The 14,010-nt window shown below is 43.8% G+C and overlaps 1 protein-coding gene across 1 annotated transcript in view; it reads right to left on the minus strand.

Moving 5' to 3' along the window:
• The window catches only part of EMILIN2 (elastin microfibril interfacer 2), a 34,601-nt gene extending 23,325 nt beyond the window's left edge, over positions 1–11,276 (minus strand). The window contains exons 1-2 of the mRNA XM_051611739.1: positions 11,077–11,276; positions 10,794–10,916 (exon numbers count right to left, since the gene is read on the minus strand). Of these exons, the coding sequence (XP_051467699.1) occupies positions 10,794–10,916; positions 11,077–11,201 (248 nt within the window). The 5' untranslated portion in view covers positions 11,202–11,276. The remainder of the gene's footprint in view (positions 1–10,793; positions 10,917–11,076) is intronic.
• Positions 11,277–14,010: the final 2,734 nt, after the last annotated feature.

Raw genomic sequence — 14,010 nt, forward strand, 5'->3', positions numbered from 1 at the left:
CATAAGAACAATTTTCATGCAAATTCTGCATGTCTTTGCTCAAATTATGGAACAAGGATTTTCTTTGTATTATTTCTGCCATTCCTATCATACTTTTGACAAGTTCCCCTCTGCAAGCTTTCTCTGTAGTCAAGCTCATCCATGTCGACATCCTCAGATTAATTCAACCTTGAGACAAAAATAAATTGCAAGACACAACCATACACAAAAGAATAATATAAAAAAATTAAAAGAAACCAAACTTAGTGCTTTTCATATGAGCAAATTAGAAAACTTTTCCAAACTCCACCTTAAAAATAAAAAAATAAGCAGGTTCAATATTTTCATTCTTTTATATTTCCTAGTTTCATGATCCTAAATAGGCATGAAATGCTTTAATATGATTTAATAAAAAAATTATTTGAAATGCAGAAGAATCCTCCCATTCTAAATGAGAAAATAAAAACACTGTGTATCAAGAACTTTTAAAATGTCATAGCAGTCAATTCCTTCCAAATTCTTGCAAATGTGAGAGCTCAAGCACATACATTAATTGGATCTGTTCTGATTTCAGCTATGGCACATCAAATACAGACTAACCTGAATCCCAAACCACAAGTCTCTTAAAGCAAAAAAACAAAAGCTAAAATCAAAGTCCTTTGAAATTTGGATGTAGAACAGCTTTCATATTTTACGTCTTAAACCACGGTAACAAAACATCTATGCTCCTTCGTGGCTCAGAAATTAAATTGGCATTTACTTAGCAAGAACTATTGCTCCCCTATACTGCCAGTCCAGCTGAATGAACCACACGGCTGGTCCTATTTACTTGAGCAAGGCCAGTCACATCAAGCTGGGAAATAGGAACTTACCCTAATACCCTTCTAATTTGAATCCAGTCACATAAAAGTTTCTTAAAAATCACAGCTCCATTGCTACAGCTTCACTACTGATGATCAGCTTCATCCACAGTTGTGGAAGCTGCCCATGCAAGGACTGGTGCCATTGTACACAGATAAATGACAGCCACCAGCATGCATCCAGCCCAAGGGAGACTGTCAATTCATACTACAGGTTTTTTAAAGCCAGAACTTTGCTGTCAGTGTATTTCAGTGGAGGAGCTGGACACTTCCAAGATTTTGGCAGGATATGAGAGTCTAACAGCACTCAAAACAATCATATTCTTGATTACAGTTCTAACAAAAAAAAACCCAAAACTTTCTGCTAGGGACCACATCTCAAGAATAATTTGTGATTCTACGTGTTTTAATAACATAAGATTGGGAGCTACTAGAATATACAAATCAGACATGTCTTTATTTACATTTGCAGTACTCTGAATCCAATTGCTCACTTAGTCACAGCAAGCACAGGACATATAAACACAAACATACAAAACATACAAAATACACTCAGTATAGCAGAAGAGATGGAAGGTTGCTGCTCTGTGCAGCTGGGTAGAATTACACGGTTGGAACATAACGCGCCCAAATGTCACATCTTTCTTCTTGTAGGTTTGAATTTTTATGCAGTTACCTAGTGAGGCAATTTGGTCAAAAGGGTTCTCAGAAGTTTCAGAAGTTCCTTAAAGAGACTCCACTTTAATGCCTGTATATGCTGGAATGTAATTCAAAATAGTAAAACATTAAATCTTCCTCCACTTGAGTTGGATTTCTTCTATTCAAGTAAACATTAATAAGCACAATTATTTTTACAAGTGTAGACTTCCAGTCCAAGATGTCTGCATTTCCTTTTGGTGAATTGAGCTAAATACTACAAATGGAATCATCATTTTAGAAAGCATGAATAAAGGGCAATTTCAACAGTCTCTAATCTGTCCTTGCAACGGAGGAAATAAGAACAGCTGCTTTTTCAGAGTTTTTCCGTAACAGGCTTATAACTACCAACACCTACTACCTTCACTATGGACTCAACATACTGACCAAATGAGAAAACTCCTTCAGAACACAAATGCAAATCTCCGTCTTTAATATCTAAGTATTTTGCAGCCAAAATAAAGTCACACAGTGTTCCAACAGCATTCAAATATTCTTCCACCTTAAGAGAAAAGTATCTCTTAGGAAAATGCTTAATTAAAAATACACATTTTCTGGAAATGCTAGACGTTTTGACTAGGGAAAAAGCTGTAATTTTCTCATGGTGCTAAATCACAGAAGGGAGCAGTTAGCACTGATATTTGGAATGTCACCTAATAGCGATAAAACAAATCAGAAACATTTGGACAAAACTGGTGGGAAAACACATGGCTCAGCTCTGTAACTAGATATTAACATTCAACCTTTGGGGAAATGCATGGAGATAAGTGCCACCACATCCTCACTGTGAGGAAGGGACTGCAGAATCAGCATATGTTTCTACATAAGCAGCATATAAAAAGTTTATTCTGAGCACAAAACTTCAAGGTTGTTCCAAAATTCTGTAGTCATTGGAAAAGGTCCCATAACTTCAGCAGCCTGCAAATCAGTCTTATTGAATAGAAGATAATGAATCATCACTATTTAATGCTTTTGTTGAATGTAGATCCATGATTTCTACATTATATAGCCTGCTCTTTCATGTCCCAGTCATCCAAATCTCCATTATATTGCAGTAGGAGTGCTAAAGTTGCACACAGACACCGTCCAAAAATAGCACCTCAAAGATATAATTAAATGTAAGCATATCTTGTCCAGCCATTTTTTATTTTGTAGGCTGCAAAGGCTTCCTCTGAAAAAATACCTAAATTGGTCATTTATAGTAAACCAGAACCAGTTGATACCAAGCTTTCTGTTTCTCAAAAGTACAGGTCTAATGGCCTGTAAATGTAATGCCCCTGTAAATGGTGGCAGAAATCCTAGTTCTACTGAAATCCCAGAGACTTCTAGCAATCTTAACAGTGGGTTTCAGTACACCTGAATTTCAGGAGCCTACTGTGGAGGTATGGACAGGCACTGGTTTCCCTTACCCAACAGAAATACAGGCAATACAGCCAGCAGAGCCAAAACAGGCCTGCATCTCATCCTAAACTCGTTATTTACATCTGATTACCTAAAGACTATGCTGGACATTAATGACATCAGCATCCGAGTCACCACTCCTGCAGGTGTCTAAGCTCCCATGCTCATGTTCTACCCCTGGATGACAGACAACTCAAGTTAGCAAGGGATGAATCAGACCTCTGGATTTTTTTTTCTTTCATTTTCTTTCATTTCTTTCTTTTTTTCACACAGCAGCACTGGAAGCTAGCTTGTGTCACAGACCAGCTTAATTTGAGAAAAATGTGTCTTTACTATGAGTTTATCCTCAGGCATTTACGGCAAGCTGTGGAAAGATGTTTTGACAGGAACAGATTAGCCTAACAAAAGTCTGCATGTTCAGTCAAAGAAAGCCACGGAGTCAGTAAGAAATCCAAATAATATGCTGTAGCAAAAATATATTTAGAAAGATCCCTAGTGAATCCCAGAATATTTTTTTTATTTTGATCTGGCATTAGAGACACTAAGCTACTTCTTACAGATGGATGTAAGAAAATCTCATCTTTCCACTGCTACTTTTCCTTTAGCTGGCATTTTTGCTTTCCAAAATTTAAATAAAGAAGGTCAGCACACACTTTTCCAGGCATTGAGGTCTGAGGAGTTACTTTTCCTTCAAAAACCTGCCAGTGACTTTACCCACTAGCCAGATCCTCTAGTCACAGCCATCCCAACTGAAGTTCCTGAAAGGCCATGGTCCGGTCTTTATATAATGTAATAATCAGGCCCTAATACACATTATCAAAAGCAAGCACAGAGTGCTTGAAAATCATTTGCCCTGGGAAAAACACAATTTTCACACGCCCCTGTGAAATACATAAAGTTATGGTGACCTCCACTAGCACATACTTGCAAGGATAAGTGGGTATGGGTATGAGTAGCTTCTCTAGGCACACATAGGCACATAAGGGTGCTTTTAATAAGTTTTGCACTAATGTATAGTGCAGACATTTACATCAGATCTATTCTGAGCTAAATACTGTATAAAAACTCCCACTGGCTGAGAGCATTAATGGGGACTGAAACTGAAGGAAAGCAAGAGAAGAAGTTAAAGCACCACACATTTGAAGCAACACAACTGCTTGTTGTGTACATAACCAAAACACCACCCATCCAGGTCCCCGTAAAGAGTGCTTTACTATCAGACTACAAAAACACTCTAATTTTACTAAATCATCATAAAATAGGAAGGAGCATTACAGATTAAATACTTTTTCCAGTGTTTATTTTTTGTTCTGTCTCTTCGCACCACCTGAGAAGCACAATAAGAGCAGAGGTTGCCTTCCATCTGGAAGAAACTGCCTGGGGGTAAGAGACCTGGCACAAGTGATGTGTATTCCTCCCTCCAACTCCATCATCAGTGTATCAGCTCTCAGGATGGATGGAGGAAAATTGCTTTCCTCTGCCCCTAAGGAACACTGTCCCCTCATCTATTTGGGCCAGGGAAAGAGCAGAAAACCATGTTGCCCTGATCTCTCTCACATGGCTCTCTTTAGTGATGAACATTAGTTCAATACATGCAAGAGACTGTGGCTGAAATTTACTGCAGAGATTTTTTTGTTGTGTTTTGTTTTTTTTTCAAGAAGTGGCATAGAAGATTAAAGGAACTAGTAGAAGATGAAATGCTCAATTCTTCTCAGACAATACCATAGGGTTTAATTTGTAGTTCCATTCAAAATCTCCTTAAGTGCCACTGTTCATGACTCACACAGTTACATTTTATGATTTTGATGTCACTCATCTCAGTTAGCATTCTTCTATCAAAAACAAATGAGATTCAAAATACAATTTTCTCTCTTGGGAGAGAAATGCTTCTTCTTGGGAAGAAACAACCAAAGGACTGCACACTCTTGAGACACACCCCTATGTCTCATACTAGTGTTTCATTTTTCCAGGTGTGTGTGTATGGAGCTACATATATCCACTACCACCCCTCTCAGCCAACAAGGATTTCATTTTTTAAAAACTGACCACTGAAGTCTGGGAAGGAATGTCCAAAACACAAGTTTCAGGCTCACATCAGTGGAAAGGTCAAATGAGGATGCAGAGCATTGTTCCTAATAAAGCTCCCTGAGAAACTGATCTCCATTAGTATCTCTTCTGCTTCTCTGCCCACAAAACAAGCTTATCTCTAGGATCATTAAAAGAAAGACCTACTGCTGATGGAGTATTTGAAAATATGCATAGCTAGAACAGATAACTGATTATCTTTATGAATGCAAGAGCTAACCTGTCGGATTAGCTGGGACCCCAACTTTCAGAATAAAATGCAACATTGTTTTGAGAGCTGATACTTTCAAGACACCAGGTCAAAAGTGAACTGGAGGGGAGAAAAAAGATGAGAATGCTAAAGAAGAGGTCAAATGGGAGTATAACCTCCAATGCCTAAAACTGGTACTGCTGACTTTCTAATAGCATAGAATGTTCCTTGGTTATTTGGGTGATTTATGACAAGAAAAGGCCTTAAACAGGTCAGCAGTTCCCTAAAATTAGCAATTTTTTGTTTTGGCAACAGTTTGGCACTTAACAGTACAGGCCCCAGGACTCCAGGTCACACAGTTCTCACAGCAGCAAAGCACAAAGACTCTTAATTATTTACATTAATGTGAACTGAGAAGGAGTCTGTGATTTTTTTTAAATTATTGCAATGAACTCGAATGATGTGTGAAATGAAAATTCCCTGTCCAGCTCACAGAGGAGAAAGACTCTGTTGCACTCAGCGCATGGAGGCAGAGATGCAAAACTTCAAGTTCAGGGAGACAGCCAGGAAAGTTTACCACACCCAGCAGGCACTCAGATTTTCAGACAAGCACTCCAGGAAACTGAAGCACGTTCTGAAGTTTTTAAAGTTTGCTTAGTGTTTTCAATGCACAACCCCTTAGGCTAGCCTCCCTGTGTAGTCAGCTGGCTGGAGCCTGTACAAAGAAATTCTGCTTCATACAAAATACACTAAGTAGGAGAAAAAAAAATCCTAAAGACCTTTCTAGATATTTGGAGGGAAAATATTAAACAGTTCTTGCTTTCCCTTCAACTTTCTGTGCATCCTGAAAGTTTTTCTTATGAGATATGCATTGCTAGAAGGCAGTGGCAAGTACAGGCTCTGATCTGTGCTGACTTGCATATCTTGGGTTTGATCCTGCCTGAAGCCAAACACTCTGACACTGGGCTTTATGCTTGACTTCCAGCAACAGTCTCAGATAATCTGTAACTACACTGGGAACTGTTGAAGGGCAGAAAATTAATTTGGATTTCCTACATGTTCCTAGACTGGGGCTGATGTGCTCCACCCAGGTCATTCTCAGGTTGCCTGAAAATGGTAAATTGATGGAGACACTTAACTTGAACTGAAAGTTTGATTCTCTGTTTTATGTTAAAAAATTCTATTTTACTTGATATTATTTTATTAATAAACACTGAATAATGTTTAATAATAGCTGTGTGTTACCAATGAGTATAGTCATATATTCTGATATTTATGGTTGCAGAAAACTAGCAGTAACAGTCTCTGAAGGCAAAAGCTTGAAATAACTTTAATCTTCCTCTTGGTAATGATCAAAACCCTAATTAGTTTGGAAGTAATTATTTACAGTCATTTGAAAGTATTAAACGACAAGAAGTGGGAAAATATTGCTCAGGTTTGGAGAGACTTGCTAATTTAGCTGTTCATTCATTCATCATTTTCTTGACCGTTTTCTAAGTACACACAACCTAGTGAAACAATGAGTTTACTTACTATATGTTTATCATTAGTGTTAAGATGAGAAGCTCACACTAAATCATTAAATCCACTTCCCACAAGCTAAGGGCAGGTCACCTGACTCCTTATACACTTGAGCACACAAGTATCTTTACTCGCTTGAGCAGAATTAATGGGAGTTGGTACTTGAATAAAGGAACCTGCTAAAACATCCTTTCTTCAAGTCCCTGAGCAACTTTGAAGCTAGCTCTGCTGTCAGCCAGGGGCTATGGGGGTATTACATGATCTCCAGAAGTTCCTCATAATCTAATTCTTTTTCTATTTGATTTACCACCTCATATGGTGAAGTCCCATTTGTCAGTTCTGCAGCAAAGACAGAAAGTCAGAAAACGTCCCTCTTCTTTGTCTGCCTCAGTTCACTTCAGGCTTTAAAATAAAATAAAAAAATAAAAAAAAAATGTTTTAAAGCCTTACTAGTGAAAGTGACTTTGCCCAAAAATACCAGGCCATAAATTGGAGCAGCTACAGTGCAGCCAGGTTTCCCACATACTCTACAGCACAAGAGACAAAACAACTGGTATAACAAGATCCTAAAGCATAAACATTGACTTGAGGATGTCCAAGAGAAGCCACAACCCTAAGAACATGTAGAATCTAGCCAGAAGGGCAATACGTTTTGCTTTCACAATCAGAAACTATTAGTTACAAATTGCTAATAATGCTAATTATGTTACTAAACAATCTATAAGAAAGCTCGGAAAAGAAATTCACAACAAAATAAGTGGGCAGAGGTCAGTTATTTATTAAGCAATATTAATTTTCAAATCAGACAGGTTATTTTTAGTGGGTAAACACACTAATGTTTTCGTGTAAGTACCTTTCAGTCCAATGACCTACTCATAACAAAGCTCCTTCCTTCTTTGCTAGTCACAGTTTTAAGAAAAATAAATCAGGAGTCCCCCATACTTCAAAGGGAACACACTTCAAAGGGCCCTTCTGTTTTTTCTTTCTACTCCCCCTCTTCCTATCTCTTAAGCAGCCACACTTCAACTCACATTTATCCTTGACACCTTAATCAGCTCAAAGCATTCACTAACTTGGAGCCCAAACACCTATAAAACACTTAAAGAATTAAGTATAATAATTTCCTGAATTTCAGCTTAACATTTCAGGAAATAAACCCTGTAGCCAAACTGAAATTACAGTTAACACTCCCAGAAGTGCAGTCACTCAAGCAGTGGGTTGATTTTTTTTTCCAGACCAATTATATTTTAATGGGCCCAATAGGCAGATGAAGAGGGTTCATGCACGCATGATTTTTAGGCTTAATCACCAGAGCTTTCTATTTCTTAAAAAAAAAAAACAACAACAAGAGAAAAATCAGTGCTGACCATAATCCATATCTACAATACCCACTCTCCTATATGTGAAGAACATGTGAAATTCAGGAGTACCCTATATGTTTAAGGCAGTGAAACACTTCCATATAAAATGCAGTGAGCTATTTAAGTAATTGGCATGCATAACCTAGAACATACCAGACACTAGAAGGGCTCTTTAAACCTAGTCTTAAACTAATTTAAATCAATAGTAAAAAATCTGACTGACAAAAACCAACCAACCAACCAAACACCCTAATAGTACTTAAGTGCTAATAAATCCCATATACCTATCATACAGTTAACAAACTCTCTGTTCGATTTGGGTCTCACTGTCCCCACTGTCTGTGGCAGAATGAGCTCTTACCTGAATCACAAGTATCAGAAGGATATGCAGGGACTGTAGTTTATTCCAATGAGTATCTGCTATTTAGTTCATTTTTAACTTATTATGCAAGTGCATAAAGGAAAAAAAGAGAATCATTTCATAAAAGTCCTCACAGTCATTTCTTTGTTGTTTTTTTAGCTCTTTCTTGTCCTACTTTTGTCAACATCAGCGAGCAAACATATATGCACACATTTTGTTATTCAGACCACTACTCCTACTGAATTAAATAATTTTCACAGGAATTGTTACTCCTGCTTTCAGGGGTTTGCAGGATTTGAACTACGTATTTCAAATGCTTTGGATGAGTTCCTTTTTTACTCTGCCACTAAAATAAAGGGCACACCAGCAATAGATGGAAAAAAGAAAATGTCACAGCCTATCAATAGAGAGTTCTGGACACAGTAACACTTCCAAGATTTTGATACACCGTTTCCATGTTATCAGCTGGTGCTGTAATAGGTACTTGAAATGGTTTATGTTAAGAATAAGAAACTGTTTTGCAGTTGCCATTAGGGTTATGAAGAAGACTTATGTTCACCAAAGAAACTAAAACTGAAAAAACAAAAGCTTATGGTAAGTATCCAATTCCATTCTCCAAGGAACAAAAAAACCCCATGAGACTGGCCACAGCAGGCAAGACCAAATATCTGCTTAGCCCTGAATTCTCTCTCTGACTGCAGTCGAGTCCAGATGTTTGGGAAAAGCAGAAGGACAGACAATGCCACTTCACAGAACCACAGAGTCATCTGGAAGGGATGGTACTTCTGGAGGTCATCCAGTCCAGCCCCTTGCTCAAGCTGGGCTTCCCCTTCTGACTCCTGCCAAAGATCTCACCCACTCATGCAGTTCTCAGTTCAGGAATTTCCTGAGCTAGAAGCAATGCCTTTGCACTTTCTTCATTATCTGCTAGCAGATAGTCCAAGAAAATCCTAATTTACCACCTCTGAAATTCCTTATTTAATGCTTGGTGATTTATGTGTTCAAGAAGCTCAGTTTCAATTCTTCCTCACTCCACAGCTCCACTACAGAGACTCTGCGCAACAAAGGGCACACCCCATTACACAGCCCATAAGCTCTGCCAGAAATCCAAAATGGCCAGTTCAACACTCCAAACAGAAAAAAAGGGAAATTACACAAGAGAGTGTTACTCAGCTGTCTTCTGCCTCTGTTATTTCCCTCAAATTCCAGTGTTAATACATATCAAAGGAGAAAAGCTACTTTTTAAACTAAACTAACAACCCAAACAAACAAAAACCAGTGCATTTGAATGCCAAACTCCCAACATCTATTGTGTCAGGCCCCAGGGTTGCAGCATCATCAACGTCCAGTCTATTTCAGTAGTACACGGAACCAAGCAGTATCAGTCTCATCCTCGCTGTTCCATGTCAAAATGAAAACTAGTTATTCTTTGTTGTAAAAGAATCCTCACTATCAACTCAATCCAACTCTGAGCCTAGTCCATGAAAATCTATGGGTGTTCGTCCACTGACTTCTAGGGGAGATGAAATGGTTTTGCAGAGTGCTTATCACCTACAGATTTTCAAGAGAAGTGTGTAAATATTACTGTTTTTCAGGTGGGCAACTGAGGAAAGGGGATTTGCCTGAGATTAGCTAGAAGGTGAGATGCAGCTGTACTCCTGCTGTTACCTGCAGGCTCACACAGCCTTGCTACAGCACCCCGTGCTGTAGGTGTTCACTCTGCAGCCTGTTATGTGGCCACACTATCGCACGAGGCTTAATATCAAGCAAGAAAGTCTGCATTGCCCTCTGTAGAAATCCCTGCACTGGCTGCTCTCCTTGCTGGAGAACTGACAGGGATACCCGCACTGTAAACGCACTGGCTTAGCCTCCTGGCTCTCCCTCCCTGTTACGCGCCGATCCAGCAGCACAGAGCAGCCACAAAACCGTTTATTTACGCCGTCCCCCAGTGCCAGGGTGCTTGGTAGGTGGGCTGCCAGCAGGTGCTGGCAGTGCCACCGCCCCCGCCACCCAGCCCGCGGGCTCTCCGCCTCCCCGCAAGCCCTGCGAGGTGCGCCCGGGCCGGCGGGGCGCAGCTCCCCTTCGGCCCCGCGCAGCCCACGGGCGGCAGGGACCAAGAAGGAGCTCAATCTGGCTCTAATTAGCTTCGGGCAGCCTTATGTTTGCAATAAGGGCAAGCGCTTTGTTCGGGGCGTGCTGGGGACTAGAAAGGCGGTACGCGCCCTTCTGCCCCCCGTGCCCCCCCTTCCTGCACGCTTTGTGGGGTGCTGGGAACCCTGCGGCCCCCGCTTCGGCAAGCGGGGGCTTCTCCTCCCGAAGTGGCCTCCTCGGCTACTTACACCTGGGTGGGCTGGCAGGGGAACTGGTTCGAAGCGCATTTGTACTGGGCCTGGATGTAACTCTCCGTCCCGTCCAGCACCGAGCAGCTCACGTTCCTGTTCACGATGTAGGCGCACCAGTTCCTGCGGGCAGGGGGAGGAAGGAGACAGCGGCCCTAAGGCAAGGGCAGCGGCAACCGGGAGCCGCCCCAGCCCGTCCGCCCCGGCACCCCCAGCTGCCCCAGCCCGCCCCGGCTCGCCCGGCGGCGGCTCCCGCAGCCCCTTCGGGCAGGGCGGTACTCACTTGCTGCGGGAGCCCGGCCGGCTGTACCGCAGGTGCGGGGTGGCGTGGCTGAGCCCGGCGCCCAGGGCGAGAAGGAGCGGCAGCGCCCAGCCCGAGGGCGCCGCGGACCCCGGGCACAGCTTCATGGGGCGAGCGGGGAGGGCCGGTGCCTCTCCGCGGGCTCTCTCCGTCCGTCTGTCCCTCCGTCCGCCCCTCCGTCCCGCCCGCTCCCAGCTCCCTCACTGACGCAAATCCCCCCCCCACCCCGTTTCCGCCCTCCCCGGCGGCTCCGCAGCCCCCTCCGGCCGAGGCGCCGCTCCCCTCCACCCCCGCCCGCCCGCCCGCACTCGGCCCCTGCCCCGGCCCCGCTCGCTGCCGGCCCCGGCCGAGCCGCCGCGGCGCTGCGCGCAGGCGGAGGGGCGGCCCCCGACTCCGCAGGGCGCCCGGCCGCCCCGAGCGGGGTCCCCCCCGGCGCCCCTTCTCCCCATCCCCCTGCCCCAGCTGGCCGGCTGGCGCCCCAGAGCTTGGTTTTCCCGCTGGAAAGCTGATGGGAGAGGGTTCGGCCCTTCTGGCGAAGGCCGGGGCTGACAGGAGACCTGGGGCAGAGGGCAGCCCCCAAACCTCGGGCAGGTGGGGCACCGGGTTCACCTACAAGTGAGGCCGTTGCAGGCCCAGCGGGCTCACGGGGCGTGAGGGAAGTTTTGGTGGGTTTGCTGCCACGCTGCAGCCCTTGGCACTGCTTGACAGCACCACCTTGAAGTGGCTGTGCCCTTGTGTGGCCCGAGGGTCATCCGAACCCCTGAGCCTAGGAGGGCTGCTGGCAGCTACCTCGACAAGGGATGGACAGTGGGGCAGCGTGAGAAGCTCGATGCGAGCCGGCCATGTGCACTTGCAGGCCAGAAAGCCAACCACACCCTGGGCTGCATCAAAAGAAGCATGGCCAGCAGGTCATTCTCCCCTCTACTCTGCTCTGGTGAGACTCCACCTGGAGTGCTGTGTCCAGTTCTGGAGACCCCAACACAGGAAGGACGTGGAGCTGTTGGAGTAAGACCAGAGAAGACATGAAGATGATCAAAGGCCTGGAGCACCTCTGCTATGAAGACAGGCTGAGAGAGTTGGGGCTGTTCAGCCTGGAGAAGAGAAGGCTCTGGGGAGATCTTACAGCAGCCTTCCAGTACCTGACAAGGGCTACAGGAAAGACGGGGAAGGAATTTTTACAAGGCCTTGCAATGATAGGATGTGGGTTAATGGTTTTAAACTGTAAGAGGATAGATTTAGGTTAGATATTAGGAAGAAATTATTCACTGTGAGAGTGGTGAGCAGAGAGTGCCCAGGAGAGTTGTGGTTGCCCCATCCCTGGAGGTGTTCAAGGCCAGAGTGGATGGGGCTCTGAACAACCTGGTCTAGCAGGAGGTGTCCCCATCCATGCAGGGGGGTTGGAATTAGATGATCTGTAAGGTCCCTTCCAACCCAAACCATTCTGTGATTCTATGATTTATAAGGAGAACCATTTGTTGGACAGGGAGAGCAATGGGCATTCAAATTCACTTGGGTATTAGAATCTAACTCAGGCACCTTGTGTGGGTGACCTGCCCATATGAAGTTGACCTGCCTGTGCAAAGTCATCTGCAATGGGTCCCACTGTGGTTCAGGCCACAAGGAGGCCACTCTGTCTTTCTCAGTTCCTGCTCTTTTGAAGCAATTGCTTAAGATTCAGGCAAAACTGGTCCAGGGCAGGCTGCTCCTGCCAGAGGAAAGGAAGGGAAGAGAGGGTGGTGGCTTGGGTAGAGAAGCTGGGTGGGAGACTTGGGAGTTGTCCCTGCTGCTGCTGAGCTTGACTAGTCCCAACCCTGTCCACATGTTCCCAGGCCTCCTTTGGCCACAGCAGATGCTCAGGCTTTCTAGGTCTCCCATGCAGGCAAAGCAGGCAGAAGGGCCAGGCCCTTTTTTCTGCTGTAGGCAGCAATCTGCCTCAGCTGAACCTGGACCTCATCATCTGCCCTGACTTGCTGCAAACAGGCAGGCTTCATCTGCCAATCTGGCAATAGGTCTCTCCCAACGACTTCACTTGGCCTCCAAGCCTGATGAGGAAATAAGCTTTTAATGCTGAGGTCAAAATCATGCTTGCAGACTGCTTTTTAGTAATTGTTTCACTGGAAACCTACACTAAGGCATTCACTAAAGCCCCCAAGAGAAATGTGCCCTGTTACAATGTGTAGAAACACTTTGCTGGTGTTGTACGGCAAGGGGAAAGGTGAGATTATTATTTTCACTTCAATCTGTCCCGTCACACTTGGGAAAATGGCATCCTCCTAACACTCTGCAGCTGCTCTGGAGAGGGTAGCACCTCACTGTCTAAGAAAGTATGCTTCAGGCAAAGGTTAAACAATTTACTGTGCCACTGTTTATATTTGCAAGAACATGTAATTCAGGCATCATTATTTGTGCCAGCAGAAGTTACTTGGAGTTTTTCCAACCTGAACAAAGCACGACTACAGCTTGGTCCCTAAAAAGCAATGAAAAAGGTTCTTTCTTCCTCTTTCCCCTCCTCCATCCAGTCAAGGAACTCATGGAGTTGGTCCTTTTCCAAAAGTGATGAGCAATGTGGAAGAGCTGTATGTTATCCCACAAAAGGAAAGTCATTAAATAATGAAAGACTGAGGTCATGCCCATCCTGAGAATGACTGCATAGTACAAAACTTAATAGGCCTATTTAAGCAAAATTAGCTTGAAGCAACACTATGTTCCCATATGCAAAATATTGAACTTACATTTTGGTGAAGGGAGATAAAGCAGATGTTACCTGAGTTGCCATGAGGGCACCCTTCTAACCTGTGAACCGCAGACTTGATTGCATGGTCAAACACAACATGGGGCACTATTAAAAGGAGAGTTGTTTCAGCCTTTGCTTGCCCCATGGATATGGCACATCATGAGTCAGCAGTTAACTGTAAC

This window comes from Apus apus, chromosome 2 (assembly GCF_020740795.1).
Source record: "Apus apus isolate bApuApu2 chromosome 2, bApuApu2.pri.cur, whole genome shotgun sequence".
Taxonomy (NCBI): Eukaryota; Metazoa; Chordata; class Aves; order Apodiformes; family Apodidae; genus Apus; species Apus apus.